This window comes from Elephantulus edwardii, unplaced genomic scaffold (assembly GCF_000299155.1).
Source record: "Elephantulus edwardii isolate Elephantulus edwardi_28Jun2011 unplaced genomic scaffold, EleEdw1.0 scaffold00254, whole genome shotgun sequence".
NCBI lineage: Eukaryota > Metazoa > Chordata > Mammalia > Macroscelidea > Macroscelididae > Elephantulus > Elephantulus edwardii.
In genome coordinates, this window is record NW_006400004.1 from 1,984,093 (window position 1) to 2,006,071 (window position 21,979).

At 37.6% G+C, this 21,979-nt stretch overlaps 1 protein-coding gene across 1 annotated transcript in view; it reads left to right on the plus strand.

The window, feature by feature from the left end:
- Window positions 1-21,979, plus strand: part of CWC27 (CWC27 spliceosome-associated protein homolog (S. cerevisiae)) — a 288,670-nt gene that overhangs the window by 125,905 nt on the left and 140,786 nt on the right. The window contains exon 10 of the mRNA XM_006899364.1: window positions 18,171-18,274. Within this exon, the coding sequence (XP_006899426.1) occupies window positions 18,171-18,274 (104 nt within the window). The remainder of the gene's footprint in view (window positions 1-18,170; window positions 18,275-21,979) is intronic.

Sequence of the window (21,979 nt, forward strand, 5' to 3'; positions counted from 1 at the left end):
GTACAATAGCTCTAAACCCTGCTCTATACTATGCCAACCTTATTGTCTCTGACACACTTACCCCTTATTACCTCAATCACTGAGTCAGTCCATCTCATCTAGGGTCTTTCTCTCTTGTCCCTCTACCCTCCGAAGCATAATTTTCCTCTCTAAGGACTGGTCACTCCTTGCAGCATGCCGAAAGTATGACAAACAAAGCTTCAAAATCCTTGCCTCTAAGGAGCAGCCTGGTTTCACCCTCTCCAGGACGAGCTTGTTTGTTCTCCTAGCAGTCCATGGTATATTCAGTACTCTTCTCCAGCACCACAGCTCAAAGGCATCAATTCTCCTTCAACCATACCTAATCATTGTCCAGTTTAATGATGCATAACAAGTAATTGTAAAGATTATGGCCTGTATCAAGTGAGCCTTAGTCTCCAGACTGACATCATTGCTCTTCAGTACTTTGGAGAGGTCCCTGACAGCAGATTTTCCCAATGAAATTCATCTTTTAGTTTCCCGGCTGCCAAGAGTGTTGATTGTGGAGACAAGGGAACTAAAGCTGTTAACAATCTTGATCTCTTCACCATCTATCATCATGCTGCCAATCAGCCCAGTGGTGAGGATCTTTGTTTTTTTGATGTTGAGCTTCATTCCATATTGAAGGCTGCAGTTCTTGACCTTCTGCAGCAAGCACTTAAGGTCCCCCTCAGTTTCAGCAAGCAGTGTTGTGTCATCTGCATAAACTAGGTTGTTGATGTGTCTTCCTCCAATCCTGGTGCCACATTCCTCCTCATAGAGCTCAGCCTCTTGGATGATCTCTTCTGTATATAGGTTGAAAAGATATGGAGATAGGACACATCCCTGGCGTACATCCTTCCCAGTTTTGAACCATGCAGTTTGCTCTGTTTTGACAACTACCTCCTGGTCCATGTTAGATTTAGCATAAACACAATCCAATGCTCTGGTATTCCCATTCTTTTCAGAGACAGGCAGTTTGTTGTGATCCACACAGTCAAATTCTTTTGCATAGTCAGTGAAACATAGATAGGCATTTGTCTGGTACTCTGCTTTCAGCAAAGATCTGTCTAACATTAGATATAATGTTCCTAGTACCACACAGCCTTTTCTAAAACTAGCCTACCCTTTTGGCAGTTCTCTGTTGATGTGTTCTTCCAGTCATTGTTTTTGGATAATTTTCAAAAGAATCTTGCTTGCATGATTACTTTCAGAAGTTGATCAAACATGCAGTCAGGATACATTAATAATAATGGGTGACTAGAATGCAAAAGTTGGGAACAGAAAAGGGTCAGTAGTTGGACAATATGGACTTGGTGACAGAAATGAAGCTGGATATAGAATGGTAGAATTCTGTACAATCAATTTATTCATTGCAAATACTTCTTATAACAAACATAAATGCAGGCTATATACATGGATTTTACCTGATGGTATGCATCTTTTGCCAACTCACAGTATATTCAGTACTCTTCATCAACACTACAATTCAAACACATCAATTCTTTTTTAGTATTCTTTATTGTTGTTCAATTTTTAGAGGCATAGGAAGCAATTATAAATACTATGGGTTGGATCAGGTGAATTTAGTCTTTAAACTGACATCCTTACCTTTTAGAACTTTGGAGAGGTCCTTGACAACAGATTTTCCTGTGTTTTGATTTCTTGACTGCTAATACCAAGGATATTGATTATGGATCCAATAAAATGAAGTCCTTGATAATGTCAATCTTTTCTTCATCTATTATGATGTTTCTTATTAGTTCAGCAGTAAAAATTTTTGTTTTGTTGATGTTGAAATGTAACCCATATTTAAGGTGATAGTTACTGATCTTCTATAGATCTTACTGTAGTTCCTGATCTTACTATAGTAAGTGTTTCAAGTCTTCTTCACATTCTGCAAGCAAGGTTGTGTCATCTGCATAACACGGGTCTTCTTCCAGTCATGATGCTGCATTCTTTATATAGCCCAGTTTGTCAAATGATCTGTTCAGCATACTGATTGAACAGATGTTGGAAAAGGATACAACCCTGACACACATCATTCCTGATTTTAAACCACACTGTCTTCCCTTGTTCTGTTAGAACAACTGCTCTTTTATCTATGTAGAACTTTCACAGGAGCACAGGTAAGTGTTCTGAGGTTTCCATTCTCCTCAGTGTTATCCACAGTTTGTTATGAGTCACACAGGCAAATGCCTTAGTATAATCAATAAAACATATAATCAAGATGTATTAATAATAGCTTGTGATTAGTATGCAAAAGTTGGAAACAAAAAAGGAAAGACTGGTAGTTGGAAAATATGGTCTCAGTGACAAAAATGAGACTGGAAATGGTGTGATAGAATTTTGTACAATGAATGATTTCTTTATTACAAATTTTAAAAAAACAACAAACACAAACCACAAAAATGGCAACTGTTCACATAGACTTCACTTGATGGACTACACAGGAATCAGATTGACTACATCTGTGGAAGTAGACATTGGGAATACTGAATATCAGCAGTCAAAACTAGGCCACAGGCTGACTCTGAAACAGTCCATGAAATATTCTTATGCAAATTAAAACTGAAGTTGAAGAAAAGTAAAATAAATTCATGAGAACTAAAATAGGGCTTTTACTGGATCCTAATTGAAATAGCCATAAAAGTCTTCAAAACTTGCAAGAAGCCATCTAAGATGCAGCTATTGGTCTCTCTCTACCTGGAACAAAGAAGAAAGAAGAAACCAAAATACTATTAGTCCAAAGGACAGTCTCTTTGACCTTTAAATTAAAAGAACTACATTGTACTCAGCACCACTGCTCACTACTCTTAAGAAGATCACAACAGAAAATCCCTGATAGTGTTGGAGAAAAGTGTGAAATAAAAATGAAAAACAACCCCAAAATACCAAACCCCAGGTTTCTGGTGGCATACATGAACTATGGGCCTTAATCAACCTTTATGCCTTGAAGTAAAATTATTCTCTTTTTTTAAATTAAATTTTATTAATTTTAATGAACATTTACAAAGATTTGGGGGTTTCATTCATTCATTGTTGCACTATTTTCTCTACCCTCCTCCCCAGTTCGTTCTTCTTTTTGTCCCCCCTCGAAAGTCTGTTTTAATTGTCCAATTGCCACAGTGCTTGTCAAAGTCAGTTCTGATTAATCTCCTTTGTCAGTGTGTCCTTTGCCATTCCCTATCCTCCCTGAGAGAGACTTCACCCTGATGCATAAGGAAAAGGGGACGGCATATTCTCTTAGCTACTTCTTGCTGGAAAGGGACACTGTGGGTTTCAGGGTGAAATCTTCTCTCACTACTCTAAAGGGCCCCTTTGGCAGTAGGAAACACATAGACTATTATGGAGATGGATTTTGGAATTTAGATGCACTGTTATCAATAGTGCTTAGCCGTGCATGTTCATATCTTTGAAGATGTAAAATAGAAGTGTTGCAGCCTAGAAGACACAATTTAACTACCAAGTTAAAAGTACATGAGTCAAAAATTGAAAAGCAATAATATTCCAGGTAGAGGCTGTAATAGTGGCACCAATCAAGTTACAGAGGGAAGGTAGTTCTTACAATACAAAGCCTATTGACTAGCACTTTGTCTATTATATTATAAAGGTTAGGAATCACAAGATGTAGAGGTTCAACTATGTCATTTATTGTTCTTAAGTGCTGGAGAAAATTCCATCTACCATTGGGTTGTTTTACAACTTGGAAGTCCACATGCAAGGCAGAGGTGAAGGAAGAAACTGATTATGAGGTTTTCCGTCAATTCCAAAATTAAGAAATAGTGAGAAGAATTAGGACCTCAGAAGGCTTTTAGGACCAGATAGTAGGCTCTTGTATCCAGGAGAAAACAGATATACTTACCAATAATGTTAATACTCACCCACAGCTTTTCTGGGAGGATCTAGATAGTTGAAGCAGGAAGTAAAATTATTCTTATGACTCAATACAACTTCCTTAGAATGTTTAACATACAAAATCAAATGGGGCGCATTTGCATAGGGATAACACTTGTAAGTGACCAAGGAACAGAAAGTAAGGGTAAATAGAGACAGGAAAGAAGTGTAAGTCATGTTGTCATGTAAGTGAATGAAAGGAGTGTAACCAGTATATGAATTGTTCATTTGAAAACCAGTTTACTGTGTAAAGTTTCATTCTGATCACAATATAAAGTTAATTCAGTAAAAAGACATTAAAAACAAAATTATAGTAAAGTGGAATAAATAATAATAAACTTGTCAAACATTGGTTATTATACAAAATCCAAGCCCACTATTATAAACAAATTCTGATCCTCCATTGGGTTTCAAAGGCCGTAAGTTTTAAGAGCGGTCTGCTCATTTTTCTTCCTCCAAATAACAGAGCTGAATTCAAACTGCCAGAAAGATGTGGCCTTTGGGTTAGCAGCACAGCTTCTTACAGATAGTGCCTTAAAAGTCTACTTCTAGTGAGCTAATCATACATTTAAAAGTTCTTTTGTTGTGAACGGTACAGGCAAAACTCTGTCTATTTGCAGAAGTTTTGACAAGACCTATATCTCATATATGCAAAACTAACTCAGGATAATTCAAGAACCTAGGCATAAAACCCAAAACTGCAAAGTTCATCAGAGAAAATGGAGGCAAATCTAGAAGCTCTGACATCAGTCTATGCCTAGTGACGTGGAGTTACACTGCCAACTCAAAGGCACACGATTTGATCTGCTAGCTGCTCTGCCGGAGAAAGAGGGGCAGTCTCCTCCTATGGGATTCAGAGCTTCTGAGAACACTGTGGAAAGTCAGCTACGGGTGGGTTTTGGCTCAACAGCACATAACAACATCATAAATTTTTGGCATAAATAGTCTATTAAATACAACTGAAAAGGCAGAAACAACTATCTAGACAATTGGGAAATCCTTATGTGAATTAAAATATTAAATCTTTACTATTTCTCCAAAAGTTAAAAGAGAACATACAATTTGGGGGAAAATATTTGGCAGTGACACATCTATCAAGAGATAAATCTCTAAAATTTCTCAGAAACTCCACCATCTCAACAAGAAACAGACAAAACAATCCATTTACAAAATGAGGAAAAGGCATGGATAGACACTTCACTGCAGACATTCACATGACCAGCAAACACATGACGAGATGCTCAAAAAGATTACTTATTGTAGTTTTGTATCATCAAATCAGAACCGACTCATGGCCATACCGAAAATGAAATTTCTCCATCCTGGCCTCCAAGGAGGATGCTGGTTGCACTTCATTCAATGCATATGTGTTTCTTCTTTTAACAGCCTGTGAAATACTAAGTATTCTTTTCCATCACCACAACTCAACGGGATCTATTTTTCTCTCACTAATTGTAAATCAAAGAAATAATGAGATATTATCTCATTCCAGCAGCAATATAAAATTCTGTAAGCCAACATACTTCAAATACTGAGAGTGGGTAGAGATTAGAACTCTTACAAACCACCTGTTGGAGTGTAAGATTGTGTCACCACTATGGAAAACAGTATGTACTTCCTTAGAAAGTTGGGACTAGAAATACCTTTTGATCAGCAACCCCAATGTTGTGTGTGTGTATGTGTGTGTGTCCCACAGAAATAAGAGCTGTGTGACAAAATAACGCACACACATACCTGCTTCTTTATCGCAGCATTATTTACAATAACAAAGAGTAACAAAACAGCTACTCATTGTCCCTGGGTTAATGACAAAAAACAACTGGTGCATTCATACAATGGAGAATTATCCATTACTAAAGAAAACAATCAAGAATTTGTGAAATACTGTACAACATGGATGAATCTAGAAGAAATTATTCTGAGTGACATCAGTCAGTCACAAAAAATATAATTTATTTTATTTTATTATTTTTGTGTGCATGTACCGTCAAATCAGATCTGACTGGTACAGGAGGAGATTGTCCCTCCTTCCCCGGCAGAGCATCTGGTGGATTTGAACCGTTCGCCTCTGGGATTGTAGTTGCAGCTCCTTGCCACTAGGCCACCAGAGCTCCCCTAAAAAATATAAGATAAGACCACTGATAAAAAGCCAAGGGTAGATCTTAAAACAGAATCAATCTTTGAGGGCTAACAAAGATGTGAAGGTAGTAAAAATTACAAATTTAAAATTTTTTTGAAGGGAAAGGCAATACACAATAAGGAGTTTATTAGACATTATAAGTAATTAACAATCATCAGTGGTAATTAAAGTTGTATTATGTATGTATTATGTGGTTGTATGAAAAAATAATATATGTAAACTTTAAGGAAAAATTTTAAATGGTTAAAATGGGAAAAGTTGGGGGGGAGTTATAGTTGTTGATGTTTGTTAAAATACTTTATCGAGGACTTTTAGATGTTTAATAATAAGAAAGTTTTCTGGTTATCCAGTATGCTGCATTACTAGTCACATTTGCTTCTCATACTGAGCTAATGTCATTTGTAGACTTGGACTGTAGAATAAGCCCAGGGCTAAGATTGAATTTCTACCATAGCAAATTTACTCCACTTCTGTGAAATACTGAAGGAGCCAAGTTCTAGTCATGAATTTTGTTTGATTCTGAAATTCTTATTTCGTCTGTAAACAGAATACCAGTATTACCCATTTATGTGCATATTTTATAATTTTGTGCAGTATTCACTCTTATTTAGTCTCTTGAAAATATGATGAAGTTCCCTGAGATTTGAAAGAGAGCTTATAAAGATTAACGGAAATCTCCATCAAGTGTCTCAACTTGCTATTTATAAATGAAAGTAACCTTTTTTTGAAAGCATTAAGGTTGTAAATCTAGAGGCTTATATGCAGGTGCATGTAGTCTCCTCCTTCCCTTCTTTCTAAATTGTACTAGAGGCAATTCCCAAGTTACTAAGGACATCAGTTACCAAATGTCCCTTTAAGTCTTAATTTGTAGGAAAGTCAAAATGGGCATGCAGTTCTTATGTAGCCTCCTTTAGTACAAGAAAAGGCTGAAGCTTTCCAATTATTTAAAAGCTGAATGTGCAGCAAGTGAAGGTACTTGTGATGAAGAATTTGTTTCTTGTCCAAGTGGTCCCAGCATTTTGAAGTGAGGGCAAATTGCATAGAATTAAAGGACAAATAAAAGATTTTCAAAAGTTGAGCATTCATTCATAAGCCAGGCAATTAGTGTACAATTTAAGGACTGAGAGTAATCTTAATGATTCTGTGCCTAAATATTTGTGTAGCAGATTACAAAAGGCATTTACAACATATCTCTTAAATTTTATCTTCTGATAGATATCTTTCAGACTTACTGAAACTAAAACACACAGATTCTGTTAGCTTCCCTCATCAAGTTTGTTAAGTATCGATACTTTTCTTTGTTGGCTTGTTTATTCATTACCTCTTCCCCGAATTATGGTGACATATATAAGAAGTTGATGTTCAAGTATTTATGAGCCAGAATTAGAATATGAAATTACTTTTTTAAATATTGCATTTCTCATTTTCACAGCATAGAATTTTTAACCTAATACAAATATCAAACACAAATTTACCAGTGAGCTATAGAAATGTATTCATGTTTTAAAAAAAATCACCAGAAAAACTCACCTTGATTCTCTTTTAATTAATTTTTTAGTAATTATAAAGAGTAGGAGTGGTAGGAATGAAAAAACAGTTATTGCTAGTAATTGTAGCAAAAAAAAAAAGAACATATATTAACTACTGGGCCAAGCACCCTGTTAAGTGTACCAGTTTCCATGGAATCATATTTCTTTTTTACAACTTTACTATTATTCTCATTTCTAAGTAAAGGTAAGGAAGCTTAGTTTGATTAAACTGAGTTGTCCAAGATTATATTGTTAAGTAATGAGTGAAAAGAACTTTGACTACACAGTGAGGTTTTTCTGAATTAATTTTGTTGACTATTTGCTAAGTGTACTTACTTATTTTCAGAATTCATAGACACATTAAGGTGATACTTTCTGAGCTGGTAAGCCAGTATCTCTGTTTCAACTGATGATGCCTAAAAATAGTACTACACATATATAATTTTAATACCTATGATGATCTTTTATTGTAACTCTCTTATTATTTCATCAGCAACCGAACTGTTATTTCATTACAAACAGATTCAGTGTCTTTGTGATTAAAGCAGCATGCTAAAAGCCATGAAGGGTGTACTGTTTAGTTTTCAATCATTTCCATGTGTTATGAGTGCTTATCAGATGTTTGAAATAGCAGGCATTAGCAAACTGTTAGTGTTACATTTATGGTTCAAGAAACAGTGATCTGTAATGGACATTTGTTTAGCTGTCAGCTTCTTTAATAAGATCTCTGAACAAATCTTTTCACTGTCTTATGTAAGAAACTTACATATTCCATTTTATTTTTGTAAATTGAAGTTCTTTTTAAATCCCTGTCAAGCACTCAAGTTTTGATAATCTTTATCATTTTTTTAAAAGGTTGGAGGAGGTTAATGCTGACAAGTTCAGCACCCCTATATTAAGATAATATTTCTCATGCCGTAACAAAAAACAGAAAAAGAAAAAAATTAAGGCACATTCCTGGAAACTAGAGAAAATGAGAAAAGCATCTGGAAAAAAATAAAAATTGACGGGAAATTATGCAAGATACTTGACATTGCCATATTAAATCTTCAGTCTCCAGTTCAAAAGCTGCAAGGTTTGTGGTTTGTTTCTTGGGATTTTGTTTTCTTTTTAAAGGGCAGAAATTGGAAGAATCTATTCTGGAAAACAATGTATTTGAATTTTGTAAATAAACTAGTATTTTTTTTTAAAAGCACGGAATATTCTTAACTACATTTAAAAGGAATTCAAATAGGCATATAATATATAGCCAGATTGTAGGTATAAAAACTCCTGTGTAGTTACTTAGGTGTTCTGCTGGTATGGTGATTTAAGCACTCAGCTGCTAACTGGACAATCAGCAGTGCAAACTCACTGGCAGCACCATAGGAGAGGACTGTAGCAGTCTTCAGCTCTGCAAATCTATGGGGAAATTCTTCACTGTCCTGTAGAGAATACTAGAAGAAGATCTATTTGTATTTTATTGACTATGCAAAGGCTTTTCACTGTGTAGATAAAAAGAAATTTGACCAACATTGAGAGGAATGGCACTCCCAGAACATTTAACTGTGCTCATGCAAAACCTATACCTAGACCAACAGGCTGCTGTCTGAACAAAACAAGGGACAACTTGGTTGGTGGTTTTTTGTTTTGTTTATGTACAACGAGTCGCCTGCAACTCATAGCGACACTGTGTACAACAGCCCTAAATCCTGCTCTATCCTGTGCCAATCACACTCTGACACATCTACCCCCATTACCTCATTCACTGAATCAATCCATCTCATCGAGAGTCTTCTCCTGCACTGTCCCTCCACCCTCCCAAGCATAACGTCCTCTGTAAGGACTGGTCACTCTTTGCAACCTGTCCAAAATATGTCAGATGAAGTTTAAGAATCCTTGCCTCCAAGGAATAGCCTAGTTTAACCTAATTTAAGATGAACCTGTTCATTCTCTTAGCAGTCCATATTATTCTCCAGCACCACACCTCTAAGGCATCAATTGTCCTTCTAGCATCCGTAGTCGTTGTTCAGCTCTTTGATGCATAGCAAGTGATTTACGAAGACCATGGCCTGGATCAGGTGCACCGTAGTCTCCAGACTGACATCAGTGCTCTTCAGTACTTTGGAGACTTCTCTAACAGCAGACTTTCCTATCATAATATGTTTTTTAATTTCCTGGCTGCTGATGCCAAGAGTGTTGATTGTGGAGACAAGCTAAAGCTGTGAACAATCTTCACCATTGATCATAATGCTGCTAATTGGCCCAGTGATGAGAATCTTTGTTTTCTTGATATTGAGCTTCAATCCGTATTGAAGGCTGCAGTTCTTGACCTTCTGCAGCAAGCACTTCAGGTCCTCCTCAGTTTCAGCAAGCAGTGTTGTGTCATCCACATAACGCAGATTGTTGATGAATCTTCCTCCAATCCTTATGCCACATTTGTCCTCATAGAGCCCAGATTCCCATATAATCTATTCTGCATATAGATTGAAAAGGTATGGAGATAGGACACATCCCTGGCATACACTCTTCCCAATTTTGAACAATGCAGTGTTTCCTTGCTCTGTTTTGATGACTGCCTCCTCATCCAAGTATAGGTTTTGCATGAGCACAATCAAGTGTTCCGGGACTCTCATTCTTCTCAGAGTCAGCCACAGTGTGTTGTGATCCACACAGTCAAACACCTTTGCATAATCAATGAAACACAGATAGACATTCCTCTGGTACTCCCTTCTTTCAGCCAAGATCCATCTAAAATTAGCTACAATATCCCTAGTACCAGGACCTCTTCTAAACCCAGTCTATACTTCAGGCAGTTCTTTGTTGCTGTTCCACTCATTTTTGGGTAATATTCAGGATAACCTTGATAATAATACTGCATGGTTTAAAATCAAGAAAAGTGTATGTCAGGGATGTATCCTTTGTCTATATATGTTCAGTCTTTATGCTAAGTAAATCATTTGAGAAGTTGGACATTATTAGGAATATGGCATCAAGATTAGAGAAAGCCTTGTCAATAACCTTTGTTATGCAGATGGCACAACTTTGCTAGCTGAAAATGAAGAAGACATTTCCTAAAGAAGATCAAGGATTGCAGCCTTCAATATGGACTAAATCACAACCTCAAGAAAACAGAAATCCTTCTCACTGAGCCAATAAGCCATAGTACGTCTGATCTAAGCTACAGTCTTTTCACTTACTTATTAGGCAGATGGACAATTTGATAATGAATAAGAGTGGCAGATGAAGAATTGATGCCTTTGAGTTGTGGTGTTGGAGAAGAAAAGAGTATTGAATATCCAATGGGTTGCCAAAGGAAAAAACAAATATGTCTTGGAGAAGAGGCAAGCAGGGTGCTCTTATTGGTGAGGATAGTGAAGCTTCATCTTATGTACTTTTGGCATGTTGTTATGGGGGGCTAGTCCTTGGAAAAGAACATCATACTTGGAAAAGTGGAGGGTCAGCAAAAGAGAGGAAGACCCTCAACAAGATGAGCTGACACAGTTACTGTATTATGGGCTCAAGCATATCAGTGTCAGTGAAGAGGGCTCAAGATAGTATAAAGTTCAGATCCTTTACTCATAGGGTTAGTATGAGTCATACCTGACTTGACAACACCTAAAACAACTGCATCGTGTTACTATTTGGCATTGTGTTTTATGTATTTACTTACTCATAGTTATCTTCTGTTGTGTAAAAAATATTCTGTTTGATGGTATGCATAGGTATCAGATCGATTACATCTGCGGAAAAAACTGCTGGAGCACCTCAGTGTCAGCTGTGAAAACTAGGCCAGGAGCTGATTGTGGAACAGACGACCAACTATTCATATGCAAGTCCAAGCTGAAGCTGAGGAAAATTAAATCAAACCCACAGGAGCCAAAATATGACTTTAATTTCATCCCACCTGAATTTCAGAATCATCTCAGGAACAGGTTTGAGGCCTTGAACACTAATGAGCGAAGACCAGATGACTTATGGGAGGATATCAAAGGTATCATCCAGGAAGAGTGCAAACGGTCATTACAAAGACAGAAGGGGAAGAAAAGACCAAAATGGATGTCAGAAGAAACTCTGAAAATTGCACTGGAACGTCGAGAAGCCAAAGCACAAGGAAGAATTCAAGACACTAAAGAGCCGAACAGAAGATTCCAAAAGGCAGCACAGAATGACAAAGCAAAATATTACAATGAAATGTGCGAGGAGCTAGAGTCAGAAAACCAAAAGGGCAGAACTCATTCAGCATTTCTTAAGCTCAAGGAACTGAAGAACAAAGTCAAACCTTGAGTTGCTACAATCAAGGATGCCTTCGGCAGAATGTTAAATGATCCAGGAGGTATCAAAAGAAGATGGAAGGAATATACTGAGTCCTTGTATCAAAAGGAATTGGCAGATACAGAAGAATTTAATGAAATAACATTTGAGCAAGAGCCTATGGTGATGAAGGAAGAAGTTCAAGCTGCTTTGAAGGAAATAGCAAAAAATAAGGCCCCTGGAATAGATGGTATACCAATTGACATATTTCAACTTACAGATGCTGCTCTGGATGTGCTCACCAAGTTGTGCCAAGAAATCTTGAGAACAACCAGTTGGCCAACTGACTGGAAGAGATCTATATTTGTTCCCATCCCAAAGAAGGGTGACCCAACTGAGTGTGGAAACTACAGAACAATATCATTGATTTCACATGCAAGCAAGATTCTACTGAAGATTATCCAAAAACGACTGGAACAGTACATCAACAGAGAACTGCCAGAGGTCCAGGCTGGGTTTAGAAGGGGTCGTGGTACTACGGATATTGTAGCTGATGTTAGATGGATCTTGGCTGAAAGCGGGGAATACCAGAGGAATGTCTATCTGTGCTTCATTGACTATGCAAAGGCATTTGACTGTCTAGATCATAACAAACTGTGGCTGACTCTGAGAAGAATGGGAATCCCAGAACATTTATCGTGCTAATGTGAAACCTATACTTGGACCAAGAGGCAGTCGTCAGAACAGAGCAGGGCAACACTGCATGGTTCAAAATTGGGAAAGGTGTATGCCAGGGATGTGTCCTATCTCCATACCTTTTCAACCTATATGTAGAGCAGATTATCTGAGAGGCGGGGCTCTATGAGGAGAAGTGTAGCATTAGGGTTGGTGGAAGAGCTATCAACAATCTGCGTTATGCAGATGACACAACCTTGCTCGCTGAAACTGAGGAGGACCTCATGCACTTACTGCAGAGGATCAAGGACTGCAGCCTTCAGTATGGACTGAGATTCAATGTCAAGAAGACAAAGATTCTCACCACTGGACCAATCGGTAGCATCAGGATGGATTGGCGAAGAGGTTGAGATTGTTCACAGCTTCAGTTTGCTCGGCTCCACGGTCAACACTCTTGGCACCATTAGCCAGGAAATAAAAAAAAACGTATTGTGATGGTTAGGGACCTCTCTAAAGTACTCAAGAGCAATGGTGTCTCTCTGGAGACTAAGGTACGCCTGATACAGGCCATGGTCTTTGTAATCACTTGTTATGCATCAGAGAGTTGGACAATGGCTAGGGAGGATAGAAGGAGAATTGACGCCTTTGAGCTTTGGTGCTTGAGAAGAGTATTGAATGTTCCATGGACTGCCAAGAAAACAAACAGATTCATCCTGGTGAGGGTTAAACCAGGCTACTCCTTGGAGGCAAGGATTCTGGGGCTCTGTCTGACATACTTTGGACATGTTGTAAGGAGAGACAGGTCCTTAGAGAGGGAGTCATGCTTGGTAGGGTAGAGGGACAGTGCAGGAGGGGAAGACCCTCCAAGAGGTGGATTGATTCAGTGACTGGGGTACTCGGGATGATTGTGTCAGAGGCAATGCGCTTGGCACAGGATAGAGCAGGGTTTAGGGATGTTGTACATAGGGTCGCTATGAGTCACAAACGACTCGACAGTACATAACAACAACAACAACAACATATATATCTAAAAAGTTGTTTTGAAAAATGCCTGGGCATGTGCATTAATAATTATAATATTTATATTTAGAATCTGCAATTATTTTCTCAGTAATATTGAAAAATCTCTTACAATTTTTATATTTGAACTTACTTGAGTCTAAGATGAAGATGCAACTATTTAGCATGTCACTACTTCCTAAATATAAGTACACAAGTGAAATAGTTTTCATTTATAATGAACTTTGAAATGTTCATTCCTAAAGAATTAGCACATAAATAGAAATTCTTCTGGTATTTTTTTGCTTTTAGCCAGGATCTGTCTGACATCAGCAATTGTGCTATGGTATCCTCTAAATCCAGCTTGACCTTCTTGTGCTTATTCTCAGTTAGTTTACTCTTCTAGCTGTTTTTGAATGATCTTCAGGAGTATTCTGTTTCCTTGTGATATCAGTGATTTTGTTCGATATATCCATATTCTGATGGATCACATTTCTTCGGAATGGGAACAAATATGCTTCTCTCCAGTCAATTGGCCAACTATCAGTCTTTCAGATGTCTTGCTACAAAGTTGTCAGCATGTCCAGAGCTATATTTATTAGCTGAAACATGTTAAATGGTATCACATCAGTTCCTGGGGTGTCATTTTTCATGAATGGCTTCACTCCATCTTGACCATCTTCCTTCCTTACGATTGATTCTTGATCATATCGTACTTCTAAAATATTTCAGTGTCAACCAATTCTTTTTGATATAGTGATTCTGTGTATCCCTTCCATCTTCTTTTGGTGTTTCCTGGGTCATGCAAAATTTTGCCCATGGCATCCCCAAGTATTGCAGTTTGATGCTTGACTTTTTCAGTTCTGTAGTCCTGAAAAAAGCTGATTGAGTCTTCACCTTTTATTCTCCAAGTTCTCTTCACATTCTGCTTTAAAACTTGCCTTTATATTCTTGAGCTTTCCTTTGAAATCTTCTATTCAGGTTTTTTAATTCAGCATCTCTTCCCTTTGTTTTGTTTTCTAGATACTGTAGTGTAATTTTCAGAGTCTCTTCTGAAATCTATTGATCGTATTATTCATAGGTTTTTCAAAGACACATTATTTTGGAAGTGGATGGCCAATATTTCTTCCTCGTTTGTCTTAATTTGGATGCTTACTTTTAGTACAGTATCTGACAGACAACTATTTTACCTAGAAGGGTAGGTAAAAGACTCTTCACCATTATAAAACAAATAGATTTGGTGTCACCCCTCCCCACAGGGCATGTGTTGTGATTCCATCCCTCTGCCTCACCTCACGAGTACCTTCTCCTCCCACAATTAACCCCCCATAGGATGACTCAAGCCTCCAGTCACTTCTGTCTGTTCATTGTCTCTCTACTCCCCAGGGATGATGATCCTCTAGGCAGGTCCAAAAGGGCACTGGTCTGTTGGGGTGCCCCTAGAATAGTAGATATGGCACTGGAGGCTGAGCCCTCTAATTGGCAAACACAAATGAGTAATAACTGTTGCAGACAGACGCTAGTGATTGGAACATGGAATGTGAACAGTTGAATGTAGGAAAGCTGGATGTTGTTAAAGAAGTGGAACACATAAATATTGCCATATTAAGCATTGGCAAGATGAGATGGATTGACTTGAGAAATTTTGTATCACACAAATCATGATCTACTACACTGGAATTGAAAAAATGAATGCATTATCTGTATATTACTTTTAAAATTGGCTTTTCAGTCTAATGTGTGGCTCCCCAGTAGGGAAATGGTTTCCAGCAACTTAAACTATGGACATTTGGTCTTTCAAATCATTAACATCTCTGAGACCAACATAAAAGAGCACTTCCGCACTATGAGTATGGGTGAAGACACCAACATAGGAGTGGCAGTTGACCTTGTTGAGTTAGCCCAAGCATGTGGAGTAAACATGCAACTGCAACCGGCCTGGCCCATTTCCCTGACAGATCTGAGTCTCTGGATGACCATGCCGTGAACCAGTGTACTCAAGGGGCATAAAAGAGCTGGGCAACTGAACCAAAGAGATATTGATGATAGAAGTCATTGACTTTTACAGCAGGTTTAGCATTTGGGACTACATTGACTTGATACTTCTCATAAGTAGTCTGCTACTAATCTTGTTCTTATTGTTGTTATGTGCCTTTGAGTCACTTGCAACTCATAGTGACCCTATGTACAAGAGCTCTAAATCCTGCTCTATCCTGTGTCAACCTCACTCTCCGACACACCTATCTATTCCCACCACCCTAATCACTGAATCAATCCATCTGATCGAGGGTCTTCCTCTCCTGCACTGTCCCTCCACCCTCCCAAACATGATGTCCCTCTCCAAAGACTGATTCCTCCTCATAACATGCCCAAAGTATGTCAGACGAAGCTTCAGAATCCTTGCCTCCAAGGAGCAGCCAGGTTTCACCCTCTCCAGGACAAACCTGTTTGTTCTCTTAGCAGCCCATGGTATATTCGACACTCTTCTCCAGAACCACAGCTCAAAGGCATGATCTCTTTCTATCATCCCTAGTCACTGTCCAGCTCTCTGATGCATAGCACACAGTTGTGAAGACTATAGCCCAAATCAGGTGCACCTTAGTCTCCACCCTGACTTTGTTGCTCTTCAGTACTCTGGAGAGGTCCAGCAGAAAATAGGGAGGAAAAATTGACTTTTGTTCATAGTTTAAAAGACCATTTTTATCCATCCTGAAATACTATATCTGTATACATAAAAGGAAGACCTGCCACTACCACTGTCATTCAAATATATACACAACCACAGGAACTATAGAGGAAGAAATAAAAGATTTCTACCAACTTTTGTAGTCAGAAATCATGGAAACATACAATCAAGAAAGACTGTAAGAGTCAGAAAACCCTAATGGCCTTGCTCAACATTTCTTAAGCCGAAAGAACTGAAGAACAAATTCAAACCTTGAGTTGCAGTAGTTAAAAGATGCTATGGTCAGAAAATTGAATGATCCAGGGAGTATCAAAGAAGATGGAAGAATTACACAGAGTCACTGTACCAAAAAGAACTGGCTGGCAGAAGAATTTAATGCAAGAACATATGATCAAGAGGCAGTGGTGATGAAAGAGGAAGTTTAAGTGCTCTGAAGGAAGTTGTTAAAACTAAGGCCCCACAAATTGATGGAAGGCCAGTTGATATATTTCAACAAACAGATGCAGTCTTCAAGTGCTCACAGATTGTGCCAAGAAATCTGGAAGACAACTGATTGGAAGAAACATTTATTCTCTCCATAAAAAGGTGATCCAGGAGTGGGGAAATTATTGAGCAGTATCACTAATCTCATGCAGAAGCAAAATCCTGCTGAAGATTATTCAGAAATGTTTGGGGAAAGTACATTAGCGGAGAACTGTCAGATGTGTACACTGGGTTTAGAGGAGGGCATGGCAGTAGGGACATCATTGCCAATGTCAGATGGATCTTGGATAAAAGCAGAGTCCTAGAAAATGTCTATGTGTGTTCTATGACTGTGCAGAGGCATTTGACTGTGAAGATCCCCACAAATTAATGCTAGCATTGAGAAGAATGGGACTCCCAGAACACTTGATGCTCATGTGAAACCTAAACTTAGGCCATGAAAGAACAGAGCAAGGAAACAGTGCATGGTTCAAAGTCAGAAAAGGGCACTGCAATCCCAGAGGCACACGGTTCAAATCCACCAGATGCTCTGCCGGGAAAAGGAGGGACAATCTCCTCCTGTACTAGTCAGATCTGATTTGACAGTACACGCACATACACACACAAAATAATAGAATAATAATAAAAAACTTTAAAAAAAAAAGAAAGTCTCAAAGTCAGAAAAGGGTTTTCTAAAGCTGAAAGAACTGAAAAAAACAAATTCAATCTAATACAATAACTATTAATAGAGGAGTATAATAGTGTCCCTCTATTATTCTATAGTTTTCAGAGGCCTGCTATTTAAGAAATGGATGAACAATCCTTCCTGGTCTATGATATAATTGCTAAGAAATTTAGTTTTAAAGCAAAAAGAACGGGAGAGTAATATAGAAGCTCAATTAATAGAAAATATTATTTTCTGGTAATGACTCAATTAAAAGAAAATATTCTCTTCTGATTGTTTTTGTTTCCCTAATTGTTGTTGTTAAAGTGCTATTCAGTCAAGAATGAATCATAGCAACCCTGTGAACAACAAATCTGAACCGTGTCCTAGCCTGTGCCATCCTCACACTTCCTGACACACTAGAGCCCATTTCAGCAGTCACTGTGTCACACCACCTGGTTGAGGATCTTCCTCTCCGCTGACCCTCTGCCTTTCTAAGCATCATGTCCCTCTCCAAGGAATAGCCATTACTAACAACAGACCCAAAGTATGTAAGGCGAAGCTTTATTATCTTTGCCTCCAAAGAGTACTCTGGTTGCACCTACTCCAAGACATATTTGTTTGTTCTTTTGGTAATTCATGGCATGTTCAGTACTTTTCTCCAAATGTAAATAGCATAAAGACTTTTGCTTAGATCTAAAGGCTAAGATGTCAAATTTTACAGTATTATCAAGTGGTATTATTTAAAGAAACTAAATTTGATAACGTTTCAAATCCTTATTTGTTTTAAACATTAAGTGCACCCCAAAACTAATATTTCTTTTTCTTCTACACAACATTCTTTTCTCAGTATTTTATGCACTTATGTAACTGTTTGTTGCTTTATAGCGAAGAACTACGCAAAGAAGCAAGACAATTGAAGAAGGAACTCTTAGCAGCAAAGCAAAAAAAAGTTGAAAATGAAGCAAAACAAGCAGAAAAAAGAAGTGATGGTAAGGGCATTTATTAGATTTCTTTTTCTTTTTTTTTTAGATTTCTATTTTCACTTGACAATACTGATTCTCTTGCTTCTTCCTGAGTTAGTTTTTCTTGTTGTTTTATGTAATGCTTTTTTTGGACATCTAGCCGGTAAAATAAATTTCCATCTAGAACTTTTGTTTGAGAAGTAACTTTAACATAAGCATTATAATAATTATAGTCTCTAAATAAATTTATTGAGAACCAACAGACTTGGCTCAAGGCAAAATTTAAATATTGTCTTAACTGATAACTGGATTAAAGGTGCATAGAGGTTGGAACGTCTGTTTATCTATCTCATCCTTTAAAAACATTATATTTTCTGGGCCCTCTATTTGGGACTTATGTAAACATTTGTATATTGGTGTGGATAATATTAAATAACTCATTTTCACACTTGTGTTTAATCCCTTTTTACTTTTAATCTCATTTAATCACATTTTTAATTGACTTATATACAATAATTTGTTTGCCTTGGATTTAATTCATATACATTATCTTTCATATAATCCCTCATTTACATTGTTTCAGTGTATCCCATTTAATTAATTACCACTGACCAATACCTATTATTACACCATCTTTTCAAATCCCAACTGAATCTTTCCAGTTCCCTCGCCCTCCTCCCAACCCACCCACTAAACTCTGTTATCCTAGTTCTCTCCGTTTCCCCCTTTTTCCTCCCCTTCAACTTTTCCTTGTCACCTTAGACATTTATACACATCTTACTAGCTATTCTTCTATTTTTTATTTTTTAAGACAATTTATATATAATCATTCAGATAGATAGATGATGATAGATAGATAGATAGATAGATAGATAGATAGATATAGATATAGATATATATCCAGATTAGTAGAGAAACTATGTACCATTTAATGTAATACTCAGTTTACCATATGACTCATGAAATGAGGGAGAAGAACAAGCAAACAAGCCAAACCCTGTAAATCTGCGGAACATGCTTTCTAAGGCAGCTGGCACCTGGTCAGTTAAAAATAATTAGCAGAATGTATGCTTGGTAGTATTACAGTGGGCTCCGATGGCTTAGTGCTTTTCATGTTGGGTTACTAGTCCTAAAGCCAGCACTTCGAATCCATAACTACTGTGTACAAAAGGATGAAAGAACTCAGGTCAGCCTTGGAAACCCCAAAGAGGATGGCTGTGCGTGGCAAGTGACCCTACAGCCGGGGTTAGGTTTCTGTCTTGGTTAACATAACATTTATTTACAGAATTTGTGAGGTTGAATATTAAGAATGTGTTTGTTTTCTTTCTGATGATAGGTTAACAGGAATAAATATCAATGGAGAAAGGAAACCACATTTTGGTAGGTTAGTTTATCTTGCTAGGATTGTCCAAGATCCAAAGGTCCAGATGTTATGGTTCTGTGTTTTCCTGATCATTTAACTTCTCTCTATATTTGGGAACCTTCTCATAATAATCCTTATCCAAACAAACTCTTGACTTCACACTTGCATGTACTTTTTCCTCATAAACTTGTCCTTTGCTGACTTCTATTTCTCCACAAACATTGTTTCCACTTCCTTATGAAGAAGAAAACCATTTATTTTTCTAGATGCTCAGTACAGATAGCTGTCTTCATTCCAGCAGAGTATATAGAGTGTGCATTGCTGGCAGTAATGTCCTATCATCACTGTGTGGTGTGGCTGTCTGTGGGTTTGTGTCCAGATGGCTGTCATGTCTTGGATCACTGGGACATATGTAGGTTCAGGGGACGGTGCATTTACATTGTGTCTCCTATACTAGGGGCAGAATATAACTGATCATTATTTTTGTGAACTTCTTGCACTTCTGAAGCTGGCTTCTGCAGATATCTACCAGGCTGGGATAGCCATTTTATAAGTTGGAATGATGATACATCCTAGCACCTCTCTTCTTCATCCTTGTCTCCTACTTAGATATTATCTGCACTGTGATGTGGATACATTCTGGGAAAGGAAGGCTTAAGGTGTTTTCCACCTGTGGTTCCCATCTCACTGTTGGGGTTCTCTCCTTTGACTCTGAAATATTTTTCTACATGAGACCCAATTCCAAGGCAGTGAGTGAAAATGATAAGGTTGTCTTTGTGTTCTATTGTATTATGACTTCTGTGTTAAACCCCATATTTACAACCTGAAGAAAAAGAAAAAGGGAACTTTCAGGAAACTGACTCAGAGAACCAGTGATTTATTTCTTTCTCCTTCCTTCCTTCCTCCCTCCCTCCCTCCCTCCCTCCCTCCCTTTCTCTCTTTCTTTCTTTTTTTGGGGGGTGTGTTGGGTTTTTCCCCCCTTTTTAATTCATTGTTGCACATTTTTTGACTCCCTCCTGCCCTTCCCCTTCCTCAGACCACCCTTCAATGCACCCCCTCTTCCAGATTTTTCTCATACATATTATACATAATTATGGACAGTTCTTTATCCTCATCTGTTCTAATCCAGTATATTCTTTTATTTTTACAAAGTGGTCTTATGTAGTATTTGTCCTTGCAAGACTGAGTTAGTTCACTCAGCAAATGCTCTGTAAACTTTCTAATTTTGCATAATGTTTTACTAAGTCATTGTTCCTTAGTGCTGCATAGTATTCCTTTGTGTGAATGTACCACAGATTGTCAATCTATTGGTTTGTTGATGGACCTTTGGGCCATTTACATTTTTATGCTATTTACTGTTTCAGTGTTATTGTGAATAATGCTTCGAACATTAGGTATACATATCTCCATTTGTGTATCAGTTCTAAATTCCCTGGGATATATTCATAGCAGTATAAGATTTCTATGTTCAGTTTTTAGAGGAAACACCAAACTGCCTTTTAGAATGGTAGTACTGCTTTACAATCCCACTACATGATATTTCCATCCTCTCCACATCATCTCCAGCATTTATTGTCTGCTGTCCTCAATTGCAGTTTTCATTTGCATCTTTCTTATTGCCAGGTGTTTTAAGCATTTTTCCATATGTCTGTTGGCCATCTGAATGTCTTCCTCTGTGAAAGTTCTTTCCATGTCTTTTTGCCCATTTTGCAATTTGGTTATCAGTCTTTTTCTTGTGGAGGCCCTGTAGGATTCTGTAAACTTTTGTTATGAGACCCATATCTGAGATGGCATTGCCAAATGTTTATTCCTAGTTGGTAGAGTTGGTAAAATTTTGTTTTACCCTATTGGAAAAAGGTTTTGATGCACACAAGGATTTAATCTTTAGAAGGTTTCATTGATCAATTTTATCATCTCCTGATTGTGCATTTCTGGCTATATTTGTCAGCCTCTCTATTCCAAAGACTAGGCCTTCTGAGTTTCATCTCTTTTTCTCTTTTATGTTCTTTATAGTCTGGGGTATTACCCCCAGGTTTCTGTTTTACCTTGAGTTGATTTTTGTATGTGGTGTGAGATTTGGTTCCTGTTTCAACTTCCTTCAGGTAGAAGTCCTCTTTTGTCATCTACATTTGTTGAAGTGTTATCATGTCCTCATTTGATAGGTTTTGTTGCTTTATCAAATATCAGATAGGTGGGTCTATTTCTATGTTCTCAATTCCGTTTCATTAGTCTATGTGACTGTCATTCTACCAGTATGATGCTGTCTTTTTTATTATCACTGTATATTGATTTTGAGGTCAGGGAGTGCTGAGTCTCTCACTTCATGTTTTTCAGAAGTGCTTTGTTTATTCAGGGTCTCTTTCCTCTCA